The sequence below is a fragment of the Barbatula barbatula genome, assembly GCF_947034865.1.
Source record: "Barbatula barbatula genome assembly, chromosome: 1".
Lineage (NCBI taxonomy): Eukaryota > Metazoa > Chordata > Actinopteri > Cypriniformes > Nemacheilidae > Barbatula > Barbatula barbatula.
This window is the reverse complement of record NC_136766.1, coordinates 27,487,356-27,510,706: the sequence shown is the minus strand read 5'-3', so window position 1 is coordinate 27,510,706 and position 23,351 is coordinate 27,487,356. Positions and strand designations below refer to the sequence as shown.

At 37.9% G+C, this 23,351-nt stretch overlaps 1 protein-coding gene across 10 annotated transcripts in view; it reads right to left on the bottom strand.

Moving 5' to 3' along the window:
• Nucleotides 1-4,467: 4,467 nt before the first annotated feature.
• The window catches only part of mllt3 (MLLT3 super elongation complex subunit), a 37,069-nt gene continuing 18,185 nt past the window's right edge, over nt 4,468-23,351 (bottom strand). For 3 of the 10 annotated variants that reach the window (XM_079466592.1, XM_079466590.1, XM_079466588.1), the window contains exons 6-13: nt 22,272-22,400; nt 20,244-20,807; nt 11,566-11,638; nt 11,043-11,175; nt 10,801-10,900; nt 10,463-10,531; nt 9,741-9,812; nt 4,469-5,856 (exon numbers count right to left, since the gene is read on the bottom strand). In XM_079466592.1, coding sequence (XP_079322718.1) covers nt 5,725-5,856; nt 9,741-9,812; nt 10,463-10,531; nt 10,801-10,900; nt 11,043-11,175; nt 11,566-11,638; nt 20,244-20,807; nt 22,272-22,400 — 1,272 coding nt within the window. In that variant the 3' untranslated portion in view covers nt 4,469-5,724. Of the gene's footprint in view, nt 5,857-9,740; nt 9,813-10,374; nt 10,599-10,800; nt 10,901-11,042; nt 11,182-11,565; nt 11,639-20,243; nt 20,808-22,271; nt 22,401-23,351 lie in introns of those variants that run through there. The other 7 variants (XR_013787258.1, XR_013787259.1, XR_013787260.1 and 4 more) reach the window with 4 other exon arrangements.

The window sequence follows — 23,351 nt, the reverse complement described above, 5'->3', positions numbered from 1 at the left end:
TATATATATATATATATATATATATACTGTATGTATGAAAGTGTATGTTTGAGCTTCCATATTATATTATATTCATAATCTTTTCTGTACCCAGTTAAACTATGAACAAACATTTTTTTAATATGATGGGATCAATGTAATTTGATGTAGTTTGAAACCAGTCAGTTACTAATGCATAAAAGCACAGCACAGGGCTACATTTATTATGTTATTTATGTGTTATTATGAGAAAATAATTTTAGAGCTAGTTCAGAGGATACATCAAAATTATCCATCATTACTTTGCTTTAGAGATCTCAGTACATAGAAGCTCAGGTAGATAGATCCCACAATGATCCCGCCACAGAGGCTTGATAACACTGCCGCAACTTTCCGAATCCAAAAGGCAACTTTACAATGTTTGCTGAATTAGTCTGAGCTTCTTTTAAGTCAGCAAATTAGGCTGCACACATATGCACACAGTCTTTTTGAAGAAAACCATCTACTTTCAGTCTTAACCAGATCGTGGCTTGGTAGAATAGTTTTTTTCTCAGGGCCCCTGTCCCCTCCTTTGAGGAGGATTAAGCAAGTGAAGCTTTGTGAGTATGCGAGAGAGAGTGTCTGCACACTCTCACAGCCGGGTGGGCTGGCTGAGGGTCACGGGTCACTGGCCCGCCCAACTTCCATCAAGGAGAACAAAGCTTCCCCCAGCCCAATGAAAGAGCAGGTTGGAACTGGGCTCAAGTCCAAGGGTGCCAGCCCACACTGGGGCTTACTGCATGGGGACCGAAATACGCAAAGAAATAAATAATCAAATAATAGTCAGATCCTCAGTGTCTAGAAACCCAGTCATGTGGGAACTCTTCACATGCTCATATTCTCTCGAACGAAGACACATCCCATTTTCATCACCTCCCCTTTTTCCTGGTTTCCTTTGAAGTCTGCTTACTTTTGTTCTTTACATAACTGTGATCAGATTTTTTTTAGCTGTTTTGTATGCTTTACAGGGACATAGACGCCACCCAGAATTCTTCACAAGAAGCAGGCAGAGGTCAAACCAAATGCATGTATGAATAAGAGGCCCAGGTATAACTGAGCTAAAACATATGATAAGAGCCTTTCAATTATTGTCAATGTGCGAAAAATCGAGTACAATGGAGGATTAAAGGCTTGCTGGACAAAATCACTTAAAGAATAGGAAGTTAGGGGTGGAGCTTTTTTGGTTTTGTCTCTCGATTAATTTCCCGTCTAAACTATTTGCTTCCAGACGTGATGACTATGCTGAGCGAGCAGACAGACAGATTAACTAGATGGACAAATACTTGATTTGGTTTTGTTCCAGTGGCTTTTGTTACACAAATTTCACAGGTAGGTATGGGAGTTGCTCCAATGCAGTTTTGAAGTGGAAACATATACCCGTAAAATCCTGAGTCCTGGCACCGTCCTTTTATTTTTAGGACGGTTTATGCTATTTGAACTGCCTTTGAAATGTTTTATCTGTTTATCGGTGCTGTGTCAAGACAACGACATCGAAATCATCTCCCACAGAAAATATCACACCAAAGTTATTTTTTAAGAGGAAGTGGTATTTGAAAGTTCAAACAGGATGTCCTGCTGCTGACCCTGACTGTGAACCCCCCCCCAACACAGTGAAATGGCTAAAATGAATAGTAGTGTAGTCTTTTTCCCCACCTTGTTCGTCACCATGTAGAAGGCTTCAGGAAAAGAAGAGAGGGACACATGGATTTCCTTCTGGTGTGCCTCAAAAACAGACAGACTGCCCATGGTGCAAGTGCAAGTGTTTTGACTAGGAACATGAACAGTGTTTATGTCAAATCCAGCCAGTGGAGTTCAAGTAAAAAAATCCATGAGAAAATCATCCTTATTTTTAAGTGAAAATGTAACTCTTAGGGTGTCACTCAACATTTGTACATCTGAATTATTATCTTAGACTAGAAAATAATGTTGGCCAAAAGGTTCACAAAGAGCGAACAACTTTGCTGTGTTAACAGCTAGTGAAAGAAAAAGAAAAAGCTATCCGTCTCAAATGCTGCTTGAGACTTTTTTGTTTTCAAGTCCATCAAAGCTCCTGCATGTAACTTGTTTTTAATTGGCGCATGCTTCAGATTTATGAAGTAATGAACAGGTGTTGGTTGGGAGGGACAGCATGACATGGATTATAATGAACCCCCCTGTCTTTAGTTCTTCTGAAGTTCTCATGGCCAATTTATTTCTATATATCCAAAGACATATATTTGCTGAATAATCCAATTTCTCATGCCATAGTGTTGCATGTACATTGTAAAGATTGCTCACCAGCTTCTGCTGGAAGTTGTCCATGACCAAACCCTACAGTTATTGCATTTTAAGAAGTGCACATTCTTACGATTTAAGATTTTAATGATATCCTCAAAACTATGAAGTAATGTCAATTTAGAATTTACAGAGTGGTGAAAGACTGATGATATTTTATCTCTTTGTTTAAGAAAAGCCACCCTTAAATTGATGGTCTCTTGATTGAAATATACTTCTCATAATCTTATATTTGTATCTGAAGGAATCTGTTATTTTAACATTATTTTTGTGGATAAAATTGTTTTCGTTCCTTAATTTTTTTTACATTTTAGATCGAGAGAGAGCTAATAGTATATGCCAATTTGATTTATTTTCTCACGTCTCATCCCAGCACAGTATAAAAACTGCTATAGTAAGTGCTGGAACCATTTTTATTCCAAGTCATGTTTAAAAAGTCAGAATTTCAAAGAATAATACAGAAATGTTCTGTTAACACTAAGACTAACGACAGAATAATAAAAAAAACACAAACTGACTACCAAGATGGCTGAAATTATGCATATTGAATTACCTGATATAATATATTACATAAAGATTTGTTGACATGTGTAGTACTTTTGAAGCCCGATGCCAAGCCAGCTGCTCTCCCATGAACTCTGTGGAATGGTGTTAAGTGAAGTGGCTTAACCATAAGCCTGTTAGAGATACACTCAAACTTGCCATAGCTCAGCCTCTGTGAACAACTGAACAAGAGGGGCTTTGTAAAGCTTGAGTCGAGCAATGTCACAGCAAAGTTTAACAGTACTGTACATGCTTTCGAGCCATTCACGATTACACATTCACTGAAATATGTAAACTTACAACTAAAGGACTAGCACCCCTAGAAAAGTCTGTTTTTAAGTAAAGAATGAATACACAAATACTTATTTAGTTTTAAGTCGCCACATCTACATTTTAACCTTATGGTTGGCGTTAAGAATCTTGTATATACAAAATTCTGGCAGCGTAAACGGCAACAGTCTAATCATTAACCCAACGTAATAAAGAAAGATCATCTCCTTTTTTTATAAAAGTCTATGGCTGACATCAAGCTTCTTTCTTTCATTGTTACAGGCCACCCACACTTGCCAACGTTAAAAGAATGTAAACACTGTTCCCATAATCAAAATAGAAATAAGATCAAGGATTTGAACCCAGGCTGACTAATGGAAACATTTAATTAAACTATATTCATGAAGTTGTTTAATACTTGGCCCAGTTGCATAAACTTCACCGATAAATTAAGTCCGCGTCTCACTGACTAGCAACTAGCAAGGCTAATCAGTCTTTCTTACAGTCTTATTTAAATCAGTTACATAAAAAGGTAGATTGGGCTAAGTTATGACCAGTCTTGAAAAAAAACTAACTAACTTCTAAGACTAGTTTAAGCTGTGCAACTGACCACTGTATCTACTCTTAAGGCCATTGCACATCGTGTCCGAAATTTTTGCACCTTAAAAAATAAAAACGACCTCACGTCCTGTCATTTACATTTACACAGTGCCTCAGATATTTTCATCAATCATAAAAAAAATTCGTCTGGGTTCACTTTTCTGCATCCTTAAGCATTTTGAGAGGCGTTTTGAGCATTGACAACGTACAAACGAGCAGCAAATACGAAAAAATGCATACGCAATTTTTGGAATGTATGTGCAAAGACCTCAAGTCTTGGGATAAAATTCTCAAATGACAAGAATGAAAAAAATCCATAGAGCAACAGAGTAAATGTTCCGCTACAAATGCATTTAAACTTCCGTCTTTGGATTTGGAAGAAGTTAATATTTAAACTATGCTTTAAATGTTATGCAAAGAAAAAAAACTTAAATGTTACTCACTGCACTCTTGAAAATAACTAACCATTTTTAGCTAAATGGTTCCATAAAGAACATTTGACAGCCAAATAACCTTTCTGTTTTACAAAAGGTTCTCTGTAATGGAAAGGTAAGAAACAAATGGTTCTTTGAGAAACCAAAAAAAGGTTATTCATTGCTGCTAAGAACTGTTTTTAAGAGTCCCAATTTACCTAAACTCACCTTAATTTATTCTTTGATCAAACTCTAAGTAGATTCAGGTCATTTGAATTTGCGAAATAATTTTTTTCTGTCAATTTATCAGCATTGATAAAATGTTCTCTGGTCAATAAATCCACATCAACAACAATCCATTGGAAATTATATTACAGTCAAGAACTTTCAATTGGAAGCTGGTCAGTGCTTACCAAGAAAGAACATCATTTTTGTCACATATAAAGTTTATATACACAAACATATAATGATAACTAAACTAAAAGTTCTTTGGGCTCAGAAAATTAATCTGGAAAATAAACGAAAATAAAGTGTACAAGGCATAGTTTCATCCAGCAACACAATAAATCAAAACTTTTGATAAAAAAGTTATTTTGAAAAATGGATCCACTACACACAGTGCCGATTTTTCAGTCTGTCCTTTCGAACCCCACCACCACCAGATATCGCCAAATATCTATTTCTCTTACATTTGATTTGAATTTCATGAGAAAAAAGTTGCTTTGCTTAGAGCTTGGGACATAAAACTTAACAGCATAATTTATTCATATAAAAGCCGTACAAATGGAACAAACTTGCTTTTTATATTCTTTTGTTTTTCATAGTTTCACAAAAAAAACTCAAATTAGAAGCATGTAATTGTCTAGTTCTCATCGATTTGGGGCAACCAAAGAACAGCCATGAGAACTGTGCTCTTTAAACAAAAATAAATAACATCAGAAGAAACCACTTTCAGTTAAACCAAGGTAACTGGGTTTTGTCTTTTAAGTGTACACCGCAATGCTTAAAATATGAATATGTCAACAATTTACTTTTGATATTGACTAGCAAATGTTGACAAGCTGCAATTTCTTTTAATAGGGATTAAAGTCAACCTCTGATCAGAATTTTCCTAAAACTAATAATTTAACATGATGTACAGCATGTAGTTTTCAACAGCGCCAATAGTAGACAACCTGGTGTCCAAAAGGTTCATTACCATACAGTGCCAATGAGATTGTTCCCAAGTGCTTGCAAAAGTTTAATATCACTTGCTCTTAGACGAACGCGCGCGCACACACACACGCACGCACACACACACTTGAAACTCGTATTCAATAAATAGACATTATGGTAAGGCAGTATTGAAACATGCACAAAAAACTAGCAAACATTCATACAGAATAACAACATAAAGAAATGTATTTTGTTTTGGAGCAAGAACGGAATTATCAAGGTTTACCAAAATAATGTCCAAACTCATGTTAAGTATGTTTTGTCAAATTCTGAAGCATAATGAAATGAGAAGAGCTCTGGAAAGAATTTGGGTCCTTGTTTAATAGAAAAAAAAACTGAGGGAGGAGCAAAAGAAGACAATTTTCTTAATGGCAGCCAGCTGCACAAATCTTCAAGATGATCCGGACATTTCCAGGTAGCTTTGCAGCTTCCGCACTGTGGTTTTGTCCAGAGAGCAGAGGTCAAAGTCAAAGGTAGTGTTTGTGATGTGAAAGTGTCCAGTTTCTTCAATGAGGTTTACAATCTGCAAAAATACAAACAGAAAATGAGAATTAAGAGCAAATACAGTATTTCATGGAAGTATGGAGTGCTGCAGAGATGACGTATTTCTGAAGGCCAACCCGGAATTTAGAGCTGCACTGGTTCCCTCGATCAAAAGTCTATGGATTTTCCCCCATAGACTTTTGAAAGATCGCAAAAAATAGGTCCTGTGATTAACAAAGGTGTATGATACTTACATGTTTTGTCTATCAGGATCATTTTAACAGATTAACACAATACTTGCTATTTTTAAAGCCTAAATACAACCCCCTGAAGATAAAAGATATACGAAGCTATAAACAGACTACACTACGGTCGCTGAATATCAATGTCACCACCACCTCCAGCAACTTTATTAAAAACGTGTTCCCTGGTCAGTAATTATTTACTCTTTGGATGAATATTCAAAGATTTTTGTCCATTTCGCATTATTTGTGAGATTTGTATGCGTGATGACGTTTAATCTCCCCGCCAAAGGATGTAGTCACTTTCAGCAACTTGTTAGCAATTGCCGTTTTTAAGAAGCTTAAGCTGGTTATAACTGGTGTGTTTTATGTCATAGATTAAAATGTAAAAATACTTCGAGGTTTTGTTATCCACAAACCTTATTCTAGGTATTTAACAAAGAACTATTGACTGGGGCGATTGAACCGGAAGTTCTAACATGCTAACTCGATTCTTGGTTTTGCATACAAAAATACGTCATCTCTGCGGTTCCCTATTACTACGGCCGGACTATACCTTTGCCTTGAATGTCAACAGTCACAGATGTTAATGACAGAGAAGACGGTTGACAGAGTTTATCACAAATTAAAGAACGGTTAAATTGGAAACTGCTTTCTCGATTTGTCAGGTGTGCATGACCTATACGATTGGAAAAGAACTCACAAAAGAAAACGGGTCTTCAAAGAAAAAGAAATATTGAAATTATCTTTAAATAGTAAGCAGGAAACAAATCAAGGGCATCGGAAAAATGTATTGAGAATAGTTTTCTAGTGTTTTCCCAATTGAAACTGCTATGTTTCGCATCACCCGCAGTCTTTGTAGTTTCCAAGAAAATATTCATAAATACAATTAAAATATATTTTAAATAATTTAACGAAAGTTAAATAGAAAAACAGTAGAGAAAATTATATCATTATTATTATAGATTATATTTATCTTATTTATTATTATGTATTTAGTCAAAGGAACTACATGGGAGAGGCTTCAAATACTCACTGAGGGCTAAAGCCCCCCTAAGATTTATAGTCATTTAAGTACAAGCATTAAATGTGATGCATTCATTGCGTGATGAACCCCCAAATTGCTCAGAATATTAAAAGTGCCAGTACACACAGTTAGCCTGGTGGATCCATAGCCTCTTTGCATGTTACCTTGTATCTGATTGTAACAAGGAAGATGCGTTTGCAAACCAGCCTATTATTGGTTTCAGCACACACTAGTTCAGAAGGGATTGCAATGGTGATTACAGCGAGGGGGCTGGAGACTGGCCACACAGATTAAATTGTGCAGTAATGGGACCCAAACCTGATCCATTTCACACTACAAAGCAAAAGCCACATATGGAAAGAATTTCCTCCATTACTTCTGAACACAGGCCAGAAACACGAAGAGACCTGGAGGCCTGTTATGACATTGTAAATAGAACTATTTAAACGCCCGTACCGCTTTCTGGTGCAAAATGTGGATGTGCAGTCATTCTTAAATTTTTTAGCCAATGAGGTCAAAAGACTGTTGATAAGAGTTGTTGTCTTGTCAATATATTAAAATCTAAATGTTTGTTTCCTAGTCATCCCAAACAGTTTGTGGCAGATTAACGACAAAAAGCTTGCCAATGACACGAACCAATTTCCCCAGAATCAATGCCATATCTTATGGCAAAGAAAATTTTATGTTTCACAAAATGACATATACATGTACAGGTTTCTAAACTTACACCTAGCGTCCACTATGGTCTTAGCTTCCTTAAAAAATTTGATGTCGATATTTAGGCGTCACCATGTGCTAACAGAATATAGTTACGCTGTTCAAAAGTGAAGGTTCTTTCCGGTAACTGCTGCGAATCAGTGTTTTAGAAATTCTGACACTGCAGCTCTGTTCTAAAACCCAGTGCACTGCCAAATGATGCAGTCTTTTATAACACCTTGGTTTGAGGAACCTGTAATACAGCATCAAATGTAGCCTTCAAGCTGAAAACAATCCCAGAATGCAATGAAATTCAGTGGAGAACATTAGATGTTTTTCTCACATAGTCCATCTTATTGTAAACAACATGTATATTTCTCCGTACAAAAAGTATCAATAAGAATAAATATAGGCCTAGTTTTGTGTTATTAATAACAATATTATACACAAGAAAAACTTAGTTTAGGTAAAATAATATATTTTAACAGTACCGTAAAAATATACCAAACAACCCTTAATACTGGTTAGGTTTTGAAGCATGGTTTGAGCTGGTCATTTTCTGGTCCTGAGCAGGAGCTAGTTGCTTAAGACCATAGACCATCTAACTAGCAAAATGCAATTTTTTTCAACAGGGACCCAAATAACATTTTAAGCACAATCTATCAAAGTTTTTGCTCATGTAAAGCATACAGTGCATCTGGAAAGTATTCACAGCACTTCACTTTTTCCACATTTCGTCATGTTACAGCCTTGTTCCAAAATGGATTAAATTCATTATTTTCCTCAATTCTACAAACAATACCCCATAATGACAACGTGAAAAGTTTGTTTGAAATCTTTGCAAAAGTATTAAAAAACATGCACATAAGTATACACAGCCATTGCTCAATACTTTGTTGAAGCACCTTTGACACCAATTACAGCCTCAAGTCTTTAGGAGTATGATGCTTCAAGCTTGTCACACCCATTTTTGGACAGTTTCTCCCATTCGTCTTTGCAAGATCTCTCAAGCTCCACCAGGTTGGATGGGGAGCGTCGGTGCACTCTCCGGATCTCTCCAGAGATGTTCAATCGGGTTCAAGTCTGGTCTAAGAGTCTTTCAGGTGCCGTTTGGCAAATTCCAGGTGGGCTGTCATGTGCCTTTTACTGAGGAGTGGCTTCTGTCTGGCCACCCTGCCATACAGGCCTGATTGGTGGAGTGCTGCAGAGATGGTTGTTCTTCTGGAATGTTCTCCTCTCTCCACAGAGACATGCTGGAGGTCTGTCAGAGTGACCGTTGGGTTCTTGGTCACCTCCCTGACTAAGGCCCTTCTCCCCCAGTCACTCCGTTTGGCCGGGCGACCAGCTCTAGGAAGAGGCCTGATGCTTTCATTTACGGATGATGGAGGCCACTGTGCTCATTGGGGCCTTCAATGCTGCAGATCTGTTTCTCGATACAATCCTGTCTTGGCAGTCTACAGACAATTCCTTGGACTTCCTTGGTTTGTGCTCTGACATGCACTGTTAACTGTGGGACCTTATATAGACAGGTGTGTGCCTTTCCAAATCATGTCCAATCAACTGAATTTACCACAGGTGGACTCCAATCAGGTTTTAGAAACATCTCATTTAGAAGCAAGATGCACCTGAGCTCAATTTTGAGTGTCATGACAAAGGCTGTGAATACTTATGTACGTGTGCTTTTTCCGTTTTTTATTTGTAATAAATTTGCAAAGATTTCAAACAAACTTCTTTCACGTTGTCATTAGGGGGTATTGTTTGTAGAATTTTGAGGACATTAATTGAATCCATTTTGGCATAAGGCTGTAACATGACAAAATGTGGAAAAAGTGAAGCGGTGTGAATATTTTTCGGGTGCACTGTACCAAATCAGACACTTATGAGGTTCCAAATGCTGTTTTGCTGAAGAATTCTGTACTGGATACTGGAACAAGGCTTACATGTTCCCTCATTTATTACCTGCTGTAATATGTGCCTCTCCCTTAGTGCCATAAGTCTTCTGTGAAGCTCAACAAGCTCATCCAAGTATGCCTGTGGTAGATATTTATCAATGAAAAAGAGAAATGTTGAGAATCATAAATCACGCACCTACTAAATATGACATGCCAAACAATGTTTTGTAAAAATCTTTTAAGAGAAAAATTCTATCGTACCTCAGCTGCAACTAAATGTAGATTTTATATTTACACATAAACACTTGTTTGAAAATGAAAATTGTGAAACGTGCTATAGACAAATTTGAACTGAATAGTTTTCACACACATTCTATGCGTCGTATTTTTGTAACATTATACAAAAATCTAAATGAATACAAAAAAGATCAACCAAAACACAGAAGAGCTAAGAACTACACTGCTTACTAGGGCTGTGCAATTATTCTACAATTAATCGTAATCGTAAATTTTAACCTTCATCAAATTACAAAAACAAAATAATCGAGGTAAAGGATTATTGTGCCGCATGCCATTTAGCAAGGATCCTCTCTTTTCTTGTAGTATAAATCCACAGCGCACCCTTCCTTTACAGTGGTTCAGCAGTGGTATTTCTTCACATTTAGTTTTTTATTTTCAATGTTGTTTTTAAGGTTAATGAGAATTCGTATTAAATAATCGGGATCTCAATATTGGACAGAATAATCCTGATTATGATTTTTGTCACAATCGAGCAGCCCTGCTGCTTACCTTGTCACAATCCGTGTTTTTATTTTTGTCCACCTTTGCCGGTTTCATGGGACTCTTTACTTCGAGTAACTGCAACATTTTCACAACAAACTTTTAATAGTAACATCAACCCTGGTCTTTCATTAACAAATCGAAACTGCAAAACACATGGCAACAACATTTTGTGCACATACTGTATAGATTTACTCATGCAAAACCACTTAATGTAGTGATACTGGTCATTCTTAAAAACTATTTTCCAATATATGTGACAAGTAACATTTTCCATCTCAAGCTTAAGAATTATACAGAACCATCACATCTACAGCAATGAAATTGATATGATCATTGCAACTTACCTGGTTACTGGTGGTCTTCATTAGAGATGGGGGGTCATTATGGGGTAATGGTGAAGAGGCAGAGCTATTTTCACTGTCACTGCCATCACTTAAACTTACCCTATGTCACAGATATTGATTGTTCAGATATTTAGTTGCAGTTCAGGATATCATACAGTAATGCTGGTTTCCATATTACAAGTTGGTCAAATTTAGCTGCCATTTATTAAATCACAGGTCCAATGTTTTTCAATGAGGTTCACCTGCGATGACGATGTGTAATTTGCGTGTGCAGAGGTCGCTCCATATCAGAGTCCAAATTCTTATCGTCGTCGTCCTCTGATTCCTCTTCATTTTCATCCGAGTGCAAATCTGGGATTACTGTACGTAAAGGACCTAACACTTAAATAAAAGAAGTAATATATAAACCAATCCTGAAAAGTTTTGTTTGATTTTTTGAATTGCATCCATCTTACAACTGCAGAATGAAAAATGTGAACATAGTAAACAACACGAATTAAAGAAAGTAATAAACTAGCAGAAATATGGTTTTCAGAACAGTAAACAAAACATGCTGCTCAGTGGGTTGAAGAAACGATTGACTGCAGAATACAGTGACTGACCAATAAGAATCAAGTAATTCACAAAGCTCTGCAATAAATGTAACATTAATGTAGTAGGGTCAGGTTCCTTTTTGAATGGTTCAGGAATCTGAATATCAGTGTTCTTTAGGTACTGACCCATAAAATGCAATTGGCAGGGGAAAAAAAGAACAAGAAAAATCACCTTGACGCTTATGTCCATGTCCAAAGCCAGAGTTAGAACTGGAACTGGAGCTGGCCGGGCTGGGCTGGTCCGACTTGGGAACGAGAAAAATATATGAAAATGAAGAACGCCAAAACCACTGTCACTGTGGGATGTATGCAGTTTATGTCCAAAATCCAAGAATTCTGTATATAAGTATTTGAAGTAGATAAAAAACCCTTTACATACAATCATTTTTCCACCTGCCAAGCACTTGCTGTTATCAACATAAAAAGATTGCTCATTATTGCTCTTCCTTGTAAGTTTACAAACCCAGTTTAGTTCCTCACAAGTGAGATTCCATTTGTGCAGCTAAAAGATCACATTTATCTTCTGTCGTCTTATGCGAAAGAATTGTGATTTACTTCTAAATCTGTCAGTAAGGTCACAACATTTTTCAACATGTTGTAATGCAGGCTTTGAAAATGTTCCAAATGCAGTTACTTATGAGGCCATGTCCATGATCTTCTGCTCCACTCTAAAGGCTTTGACGGATTTTAGTATTACTTCCTAACTGTAAATCAATGGGTTCTCCCTTCGCCCCACCTAATGAAGTCTGATTTATGATCACACTTTGAGCAATGTTCACTCACACATCTCCTCCTCGATCTCCAGAGGATGGCACGCAAGGCATTGTATTATCAAGCAATTTAACTACAATCCAAAGATATAAACCCAGAAACAACAAACACTAATGTCTCTACTTATTGCCAAAAAGGATAACACCGAACCCAAGCCGCCAAAATGAGGTCTCAAGTAAAAGGAGACTTGTATGTCTACCATACTGACAATATTTAGAGAAGACTTCTTTGAACTGTTGCATCAATTGATGATACCACAATTTACGAGGCACCTTTGAACTCCTAGGGCAATACCTCACTGCAGACTAAAGCCTCTCAGAACAATGGGACTGTGATTGATTGTATCCTATATGTAGGCTTATAAAAGCATCTATGGCCCTGTTAACAAAATGAAAAACAAAACGTTTCTGCTTTTCGAAAAGTTTTACACGACAACATTGTCAAAGCGATGTGGATTTACATGAATCCAAAAACAAATGACTAAAAACGCTGCATTATGCATGCGGGGCCAGTAGTTGATGTCACAAAGACTTCTCACTGCGCTTTACCCCAGGTTAGCTTCTAGACCCAGCTTTTAACCCCGGGTAAACGTACGGTTTACAACTGGGGCTATGAAAATTGGTAAGCACCACTTTTGCAGGGCATTTTGGTGCCAAACGTGTGCAGGATTTGCACGCATTACTTTTTCCTCATTTTTTGATGTATACCAGCAAAGTAGTAAGTCATTTAAGTGACCATGCACTGCATTTATTCAGTCAGTTTGGCACTGCAGTATTTATCCACTCATAACTGCTGACCCAAATATTTGCAAATAAGAATTCATAGTGTTTAGTGATGTACAATGCGAATGGTCAAGTTATGAATAACCCCTTGTCAATTATAAGCAGTGTGAAACATAACATAGATAACCCAGGATTTAACCGGGGTTTAGAATAAAATGTAAAAAGCCTGTCTGTAAAGAAACCGTACGCTCCTGCACAGATATGCATACCCAGTAGTAAGCCAAAAGAGCTTATAAATACCCCGTGTCAGCATGTAGCCTATGTGTGTTTAAAGTTTGGTGTATGGAAATCAGTGGTCTCGAACGTGGTGCCCGTGGGCACCTGGTAGCCCTCATGTACGGTAAGGAGCCCGCTAAACACAGGGCTCAACAATAATGCTCAAGACAGTTGACAAATCTGTGACTATACCGATCAGCCAAGTGCTACATCATCATGAAAGTTTATTATTAGCAAGCTTTAATATATTCAAGTGCAAAAATATCTGAAAGAAAACTGAATTTGGTTCTGTGAGCCTAAAAATAAGGCATCACATGTTTTAAGTTTGAAAGAATGTGATCAAAAAGTAGCCCTCTAGAGGACTTTAGATAATTTGGTAGCCCTCGCTTACAAAAAGGTTGGAGACCCCTGATGTAAATAATATGTCTCTGCTGGTCGTAGTGGTGCAATAAATCTACACATTCCTGGAGAAAAGTCAATAAGTAGTATACTTTTGCTTACAATTTGGAGCATATTCAAGTATGCCTATACACTGAACACGCATGCGTGTGATGTCAGCATTTCCAGAGTTTACACAAAGACGCTAACGGTTTCATTTTTTAAAAGGTTGACCTTGTTTTCCACCAGTTTTCATAAGTTTGCGTTGTAAATGAAAAGCCAAAACGCATAAGTTATACCAAAGACAACTTTTGACCAAAAAAGACACCATAAAAATGATTTAGAAAAAACAGAAAATGTGTCTTTAACCTGTTAACATTAAATATGAATTGGAAACCTGTTTTTCGTGGTGATGCAGCATATTTTCTGAAGAAACAGGATATTTACCCAATGTAAAAGACTTGACAGAAACGAAAATACTTTTTATTCCCAAGCCATGATGAATCATTTTCAATAAAACCAAGAATGAATTTCAGGAGGGTAAAATCTAAAACTACAAACTGTTTTCATCCACAGGCCATTAGATTGTTGAACGGTACATTAAACTATCCTCATTAATTGTGAACATGTTCCACAACATACTGTTTATCTGCACATTTTCTTATTTTGTTTATCGAGTTGTTTATGGCCCATACTGCATATTTTTCAGGTAAGGGGGACATTTCATTGTGCGTGCTTTTTAACGTGGATATGATAATACATTTCTTGAATCTTAGAGGGTTGTCCGTGAACGCATAGCACTCTAAAGAAGCATAATGATCCCTTTAAAGTTTCATTAAGCTTAACATAAATGGGAACAGTAAGTAGAGCAAATTTAAAAGATTAACTGCAATCCACAAAGTCTTTCCCACCATTTACATTACATTTACATTTATTCATTTGGCAGACGCTTTTATCCAAAGCGACTTACAAGTAGTTTTATACAGTGGCACATTACTGCAGAGCAATCAGGGGTAAGGCGCCTTGCTCAAGGGCCCTTCAGTCTGGCACTGAGATTAGAACCGGCAACCTTCTGATCACAAGCCCAACGCTCTAACCATTAGGCCACAGCTGACATTGTAACCGAGCTCAAGGTGAGCTCGGTTACAATGGACTCACAGACTCTCCATTTGGAGGTTTCAAGGTTTAAAGTTTCAGTGCATTAAAGTCCACTGCGTGTTTTGCTTAAACCGCACATTCAATTGATATTTGTGCTTGTAGCTGGCAGCGCAGTTTTATGAGCTTTCAAAAATCTTATGAGGTGAAGGAACATTTTGAATGCTCCAAACATATAAAAACAAAGGAAGCAAGGTAAATGCAAAACTATAGCCTAATTTCTCTTGGAGAGCATCCAGAGAGGACATCTAAAGAAGCCATTTAAGTTAATCTGAATTAATTTGTTTACATTCTTCTCTGATGAGCACTTGGCGAAACTAAACTACTCGGTTCTCTTGAACAAAGTGTCCAAGCAGAGTTCATTCAGCTCTTTAACAAATGGGGAAAGTGAGTTTGGGACAATAATATACCTGATTGTGGCTAATGGAAAGGTTTTTAGAATACTCTATAGGGAAACATTGGCTAAATGGCGACAAAACTGTAGAGAATGCAATTTAAATTACTAACATGGCAACAGGCTTTTCGTTCCTCAGTCTTCCTGACAATTTTACAATGCATTTACAATAGTAATCTCAGTAGTGGTGGTCAACCATAATACATGGCTATAAAAAGAAAGTCATCTATAAGGCAGGGTTCACTTCTTTACCAATTCAAGCCCAAATCTACAATCTTATCAAACATCCTCAAACAGATGTTGATCCCTGGCATTCTCACATAAATAAGACAAACGAATGGCAGGATGGAAGGACTCACAGTAAAACTGTTACGACTCACTTGCTTGCCTGAGATGACAGTGCTGGTGAGAGTTACTGTTAGAGGGCATTGCTAAAAATCTCCCATGAAGTGAGTTGACAATAGGGCTGCCAAAAGTCCAGCCAGCAGGGTGGTAAAGAGAACCCCTCACGGAGCTTGTAGAAGAGCAAGAGTTGTTTCTTTGAAGTTTCTTTTCCTTCACTTTCACAGTTTATTCTCCTTTTTTCAGTCTGAATTTTATTGCCGTTTGTCTGTCTGGAAGTCTAGCTGACATCAAACGCATGCTCAGGGTCCTGTGCTGTAAATCAGGCTCATGCCTCTTTCTTACGGCTGCACCCCCACCTCAAACTAGACGCTTGTAAAAGCTCATTGAAGATGCCCCACAACCCTTCAACAATAAAACCAATGTCATCGCTCATTGGGAAATCCTGGCAGATCTTTAAGCAACAAGATCAGCTTGAGTCTTTGGGTTTAAACCCCTGACAACATTAAGTGGGAACTAGGAACAGAGAGAGAGAGAGTGAGAGAGAGTGAGAGTGAGAGAGACAGACAGACAAACATTGAGTTATGGCAGAGCTGTGGCATTGCATTAAAATGCTACATTACTTTTTTTAGAGCTAATGAAAAACAACTTCCATCATCATGGACATGGTCTGCAGTTTGTGGTGACTAGCAGACCACCAAACCAAAACGACTGGAGCTATAAAAACTAATATATTAAACAACCCCAGGATAGTTTAGAGTAAATTGTAACATCAAGCATTAACATACCCACAGCAAAACATGGTATATATTTCACAAAACATAAACTGCATCCTTGTGTCACCATATATTTATTATATATGATACTCTTCCAATAATCACTCAACTCCCAGTCTTTTGCACAGATTATATGGGTTGAAAATAAGTGTGTCAACATCCTGTCAAAATGATTTCACTCATAATTCTGTATTTATGGTGAAACGCTGTGCAATAAACACAAAAACGAAGCAAACCCCTTCACGCTAGCATCATGAGTTTAGCAGAGGCAAACACCCTAGCAGGTGGTCACTACTATCACCACACAGCTGGTTGGGGAATTTACAACCATCATGTCTGCTGTGCTGCCATAAATCTAGCAATGGATGTCAAACTGGTCTCCTTTAAGACCTATTGTCCCATTCCCTTCAAGCTAGCAAAGCACTTATGGAGGACGTCATAAACAGATTTTAGGATTGGGTTACATCCACCCCCAGTGTCTACCTAGAACTGCTAGAAGGCAACATAAGCTTTAGATGGCCAATGACTGTGGCGCTTAACTTCCTTTAACCTGCGCTTTACTTTATCTGGTGTTAAGTATTAGGAAAGTCACAACTTACACAAACTACATTACTAGTACCATAGTAAGCACAGATAATATTATAGTCACATAAATATAACTAATGTCTATAATAATTCAAAAATTAAAAATGCCATTCCCTGTTCACCATGGTTACTACAGATTACAAGACTACAAGGGTTTCTCTAAGGTTTGGGAAGCCATAACTGAGTACAGTGTACAAGGTTTCAGGTGCATATGCGACAAACCCCTTCCAATGCCTTGTAGTTCTCAATGCTTTTTAATGCTTGTAACAGTTCAGGCTTAAACGTCTTCTACAGCCTGCACTAACATTCACACTGTGTTCATGTCGTGAGCACCGCAGTGATGTTGATTTGAGCAGAACCATCAGGCCTCACAGACCTGGCGACCCACAGAATCGGGCACCTGGTATTCGTCACTTGTCATAAACACTGAAGTTGCTTTCCTACTCTCTTTTACAATGAGGGGGATTCAAAAAAACCTTAGCTATTCAGGGTGTCCTTTCCCCATTCTCCTCGAGTGTCGAAAAAACATAAATCTCATTTAGCACTCGCCTTCGAGCTAATAAAACAACCCCCACTTTATGACCTGCTCTCTTAAATGAACCTTACTACTGCTGACACAATCAAAGCCTAAAATATTCTAGCATATATATATCAATTATACATGGCTTTGTTTAAAAACTAAAAATCTGACCAACCAAATTAAAGGGATACTCTGCCGTAGAATGAAAATTCTGTCATGAATTACTCACCCTGAAGATGTACGATAATCCTAGGGCCTCCGTTCATCTTCGGAACACAAATTAAATCAAAGCACAGAATTTTGGTTACGTTGCTGTTTACGTAAACTCCAGGACCTCTTCAAAATGATCTTAATTTGAGTTTTGAAGATGATCGGAGGTCCTTCGGTCAACACACGATTTCAGGGTGACTAATTCATGACAGAATTTACAGCAGAGTATCGTCTTAAGATCCTCGCATGGCTGGCAGAGATTATGAGGGACTAGACAATCCACAATACAATCAGATTGGTACTGGTCTTTCGTTTTGAATAAAACCCCAACAACCTAAATAAGAAGTATCTGACCACATTCTGTGCCAGATTTCCTGTCCAAAAAAGGCTGAGAGGTCTAGCAATTGGTGGGACGGGTTGCCTGCACCCAAAGCAGACAAATGGCACCTCAGCTCTTGGACACGCACCAATTTTATTGGATCCCCTCCCCTGTTACACCAGACCTCCATTATCTCAACCCTCTCTGAGCCCGTCTCAACCTCTTTGTTTGATGTTTACAGAGAACCCCAAGTCCAAGGACTCTCCAATTAATAGCTAACTATGAAATGAACACACAGATCTCATCTTCTAAAGAACTAATGGATTTATGACTCTGTTGAAAACAGACTTTTTGTTATCAAAACGCTCTTCGTCCACACTAGCGTTTTCCAAATGCTGCCCATCCACACTGAAACGTCTGAAAATGCTTGCATCGCTGTACTGCACATGAGTAAAACCTAAGACACGTGAGCATGTGTCATTTCTATCAGGCGTTATTTACTTTCTGCCTTATGTCGCGGCAATGTGGAGCAAAGACATCACTTTTTTTAAATAGACTGAGGTATCTTAGAGATGTTGCTGCGGGAAACACAAGACTATAAAGCTACAAAAGCGAGGGTGAAACTTAATTCGCACTCCGCTGCCAAACAATAACTGCGCGTAATTAAATATTCCGTCTCCTAAAAAACTATGCATGAACAGGCTTTAATACCGAAGCCTCTTTAGAAGGAAAGGCTGCAACCTTTAGCCAGAACCTTGTAGTGGCTAATGCTAATGCCGGTACTCAGGAAAGGAAAATATTATATAATATATTTGTCGTTGAATGAATACGTTTTTATAAATACATTTCAAATGTAAAGACTTGTGGCTGAGCCGGCTAAGTGGGCCTCACCGCCACTATGGGCCCCCAAAATGTGGAAATTACAGCTTTTTTTGGTGATATATTCACAACACACAACCATTTTCTGACGTAGGACAGTAACCACTATTTTGTCTGCGGTGTGTGTGTCGAAATTTGTGAAATTACTGACTAAAGACAACACTGCAATATAAAAAATAAGTGAGGTGGCCAATCAAATGAAAGGAGGTGAGAGTTACTGGTTACGGAGCGGAACAGTGACCAATCAAATTAAAGAAGAAACTTCAGTTTTAAAGTTGAAAGCGTGGCGGGCAACACTCGCATACTGTAAGTGTCTAAAAACGTTCAATATTTGACAACTGCTTAGTGTTTCACGATAGAAATGTTGAACATCCGACAGAATGCTGACGCAAACGACAAAATGCTGAGATGAAAAATATGTTATTTACATGATGCATGTCATTTATAATTATCTGTCAACTCAGCGTTTAGAAGGTTTAGAACACTTTATAACCTTTAAATAAATTTACAATATGCACACAATTAAATACACTAAATCAAATTAATAAAAAAAGATTAAATCATCATAAAGGGCTGTGTGGCTTTAAAAGGGTGTTTATAGGTTAATTGTTAAAATTAAATAAAAAATAAATATGCAAATAGTTAAATGAATTAAACAATACATTTTACAACCTTTGTATGGTCTGTGCTTAAAATGTAAAGGGACAGTTCCCATAAAATTGGAAGTAATGATATTATCAAATATTTTGACAATCACAATACACTAGTACTGCAAGGTTTATGTGTTTTTGTTTTTATGACATTCCTACATCCCAAACACAGCTATCACTGATAGAATTGGGTGCGTTAGGTTTAAAGTGTGCGTGCAAATGATCAAACATTGACAATAGTCGTGTCTCACGTGATCTATGTTAGCCCTTATAGAGTGTTCACACTAAACGCTGTAAATCGCGCTATTCGCGTGTAGTTGGATGCTAGAACATTTTGAGTTTACTCGCATCATTCGCGCGTGAAATTCACTTCATTTCAAACCATTTCATCTCCCTCTATAAGAGTAGCTCTGTTAATGCAATCAAACAGGAGTGCAGCCGAAACAATGGCGTTTCGTTTTCCTCATCCTCCCTACAACGGGAAAAACGCATTTTCAAATGTATAGCTCAGTTTTTGTTGACAAATCCCGTTCTCAGGGGTTGAAAACGCCGGAGTATTATAAACGCCAGGAGTAACCGTAGCTAAAGTTCGAAACACCGCCTAAGACTTTAACCTTAAAACCACTGTCCTTTTCCTTAAATCCTTTAAGAGACTGGTCAGCATGACGAATGATAAACTTTCACAATACCATGGCAATGCACCTTGACCAGACTTAATTACAAATGTCCAGTTCTACCTCTCCTACCAAACTCCACTTCCATAAAAGATATGTTGAATACACAAATCAGTGGTATATACATACTATAAAGCAGATTACTAACCAACCTCTAGTATTCGTGAAAGCAGAATAATTATGAATTACAGTAACTTACATCTGATCTATTGAACATGTCATCCATGTCAGAGTCATTTGGGTCCAAGACTGCCTGGAAAGGAGGTAATGCTGATGCTTTTTTCTTCTCTGAAAGTTCAGTATTTTGTGACTTATGCCGGATTTGCTGTTTGTCTTTCAGAACCTTTTTATCCGAATGATGGTGCTGGAGCAAATTAGGCAGTTTTTGAGAGCTTTCTGAAAAACTGCTTTTCCGTTTTTTCGTCACATGGCCTTCACTGTCCAAGGCAGGCCGCCGTTTACTTTGTGCCAAGCTTGAGAAGCTAACCTCTGATGACCGCTGCTCCTTCGACGTGGCCTTGGGCTCCTTGAATCCCATTTGAGGAACAGCACAATCTTCCTGAAGTGGTTGATTCTCTTTGGGCTTTTTTGAATCTTTAGAGAGTTTTCCAGACTCCTTGCTGAAATCTCTGAAGGCACTTTTGGACTCTTTAGAGTCTTTGGAAGGCTTGTCCTTCTGGTCCTTGGACGGTTTATGGAGTTTGAGGGAGCTGCTGCTAATATTGTTTGTTGTAGTAAGAGCACTATTGCTTTTGGACCCGTCCTATAATGAGAGTAGCACAATATTAATAAACATTCAATTTTAATTATTGTCCAGAAGGATTTATAGGCTGTCATCCATTTATTCGTTTATAGTAACACACCAAAAAGATTAGGCTATACTGACATGTGGAAATCACACATAGATATACCAAAGCTCATGTGCAATATCTGATTTTTTTACTTTTTACACTTTCTACCTACATTTTGCCAATAAGAATATCGCAAGAAACCTGCAGCTTTCGGTAGGACAAGCCTGCGGTTTTTGAGAGATTGCTGTACAACCACTTTGCCGGGTGATTTTTGTAAAATGGCCTTCACAAATTAAGCCTCACCGGGTTGTAAGTGCTGCCACAAACAGCACTGTTCATCAGTTTCATAATGATTTTTAATTGATCCTGCACTTTATTTTAATAATGTAATCAATGTTTTTGTCTAGGATTTTTTAACCACAAAAGAGAGGATGCAGCATTACTCAACCTCCTGAATTAAAAAAATAACATCAAATTAGGGGATGAAGGGGAGAAGGATTGAGCGCAGACCGTCAATTCAGTGTAGAAGTAGAGGCCAAGATGACTGTGAACGACCCTTGACCTGTCTGTAATCAATCACGCTAGGACCTGTTTGGATTTAAAACAGCTTCCATGTGCAGCTAGGATCTTAACTTCACTGTAAAACATTGCATACAATACGAGCCATTTAATAGCTAAGGGATAATAAACAGGAGACTAATAATACAAGTACATTAAATAAATATCACAGCTTGGAGTAATGGCTAATATGATTTAATAGATGCTAAAATAAGCTACAGCGTTTCTTGCAGACAACATCTGGACACTAGGATTACCTCGGTTTCAAATCATTAAAAAAGGCATTTCAGGTTGACTTCATAAAAATGCTGGAAACTGTATACGTGTTAAATATAAGGATGTAACACAATCGAAAATCGATACCAGTGTAGCCCATTCACATCACTGGAATGCTAGCATGTTGTTCCTCAGCAGCCAAGAAATGACTTAAAGCAAAGTTTCTGTCTAAAATCCTTGCCAAAAATGCAGAATAGAGGCATTTCACTCAAAGTTGAAATATGCAAAAGGTACTGGGAATTTTGATGTCACTTTCCCATGTGAACATGTCAGGACCCGCTCCCCTGGGTGGCTAAACACCCAGCAAAATAAGGAGAATAGGAGAAACAAAGAAACGGGAACTGAAATTACAAGCAGCTGGACTCAACGTGATTCTCACGACTTCCCTGCGACTACGGAAGGAAGAATTCCTGGACATTGAAATGTTGCGCGGAGTTGCGTTTCCTGATTTTGTAAGCAGTCATTTTGCCAGGGTTTTGCCACCCACGGGGCGTACGCAAACACGGTCACGTGGTAAAGTGACGACACGTAAATTGCGTGTTGCCAAACACGGTTATGGAAGTTTCAGGAGTAAGCCTACGAACAGTGAGATCAACACTCACCTTTGACCCTGGGAAAGACTTGATCTTTTTCGCATCCGAGAAGGTCAGTGTTAATGAGCTGCTGGGCAATGAGGGCAGCTTCAGATGCTGGCCGAACAGAGATGTCGAGCCCTCCTGCATTACCATTACCTATGATATGATGAAGAGAACTAATGAGAAAATAAACTGCAGTTTCTTACTTTTCAGATGCATTTCATTCATAATTGCGAGATTCTTCTTTCCGAAATCATACAATAATTGTGTGGAAAAGACCTTATATACGGTTTCAAAGCAACAACGTAAACATTACTGCTCATGCGTGCCCACGTGGACTGCCCTAAACTTCCGGTATACATAAGGAAATAACAGAGTGCCTGTAGAATTTTTCTGATAACAAGCAAAAGAAACTGAGAAGAACCGTTACTTGCCACAGACCGGAAGTTAAAAGAATTGTTCACTTTCAACATACATTTTCATGATCATTTAGTCACCCAAGATGTATTTTTTTTCTTTAGCCGAAACTAAATTAAGGTTTTTGATGATGAAACCATTTCGAGATTATTCTCCATACAGTGGACTTCAATGGTCAAAATTACAGTTTCAGTGCAGCTTTAAAGGGCTTTAAATGATACCAGACGATGAATATGGGTCTTATCTAGCGAAACGATCTGTAGTTTTCTAAAAAAAAAAAAATTCATATGCTTTATAAACACAAATGCTTGCCTTGCTCTGTTCTGCAAAGCGTGATCACGACGTCACGTAATATTTAATCACGTTGAAAAGGTCACGCTTGACGTAGGCAGTACAGAGTCAGTGTTTACAAATGTGGAGAAGGAGGACTGTCCAAAAGCTAGAATGTTCAATGACAAATTACATTTTTTGTCAACTTTGTAGTTCAAAATAGCCATTTTGTGTGCGTAGCCTGGATTCCGCCTACGTTAAGCTTGACATTTTCAGCATAATTACGTCATACGTGAAGTCGTGATCACGCGTCGCAGAACAGAGCAAGGCGAATTTGTGTTTATAAAGTATATACATTTACATTTTTCAAACGTTTCTGAACGTTACTAAACTTTTCGCTAGATAAGAGCCTTATTCATC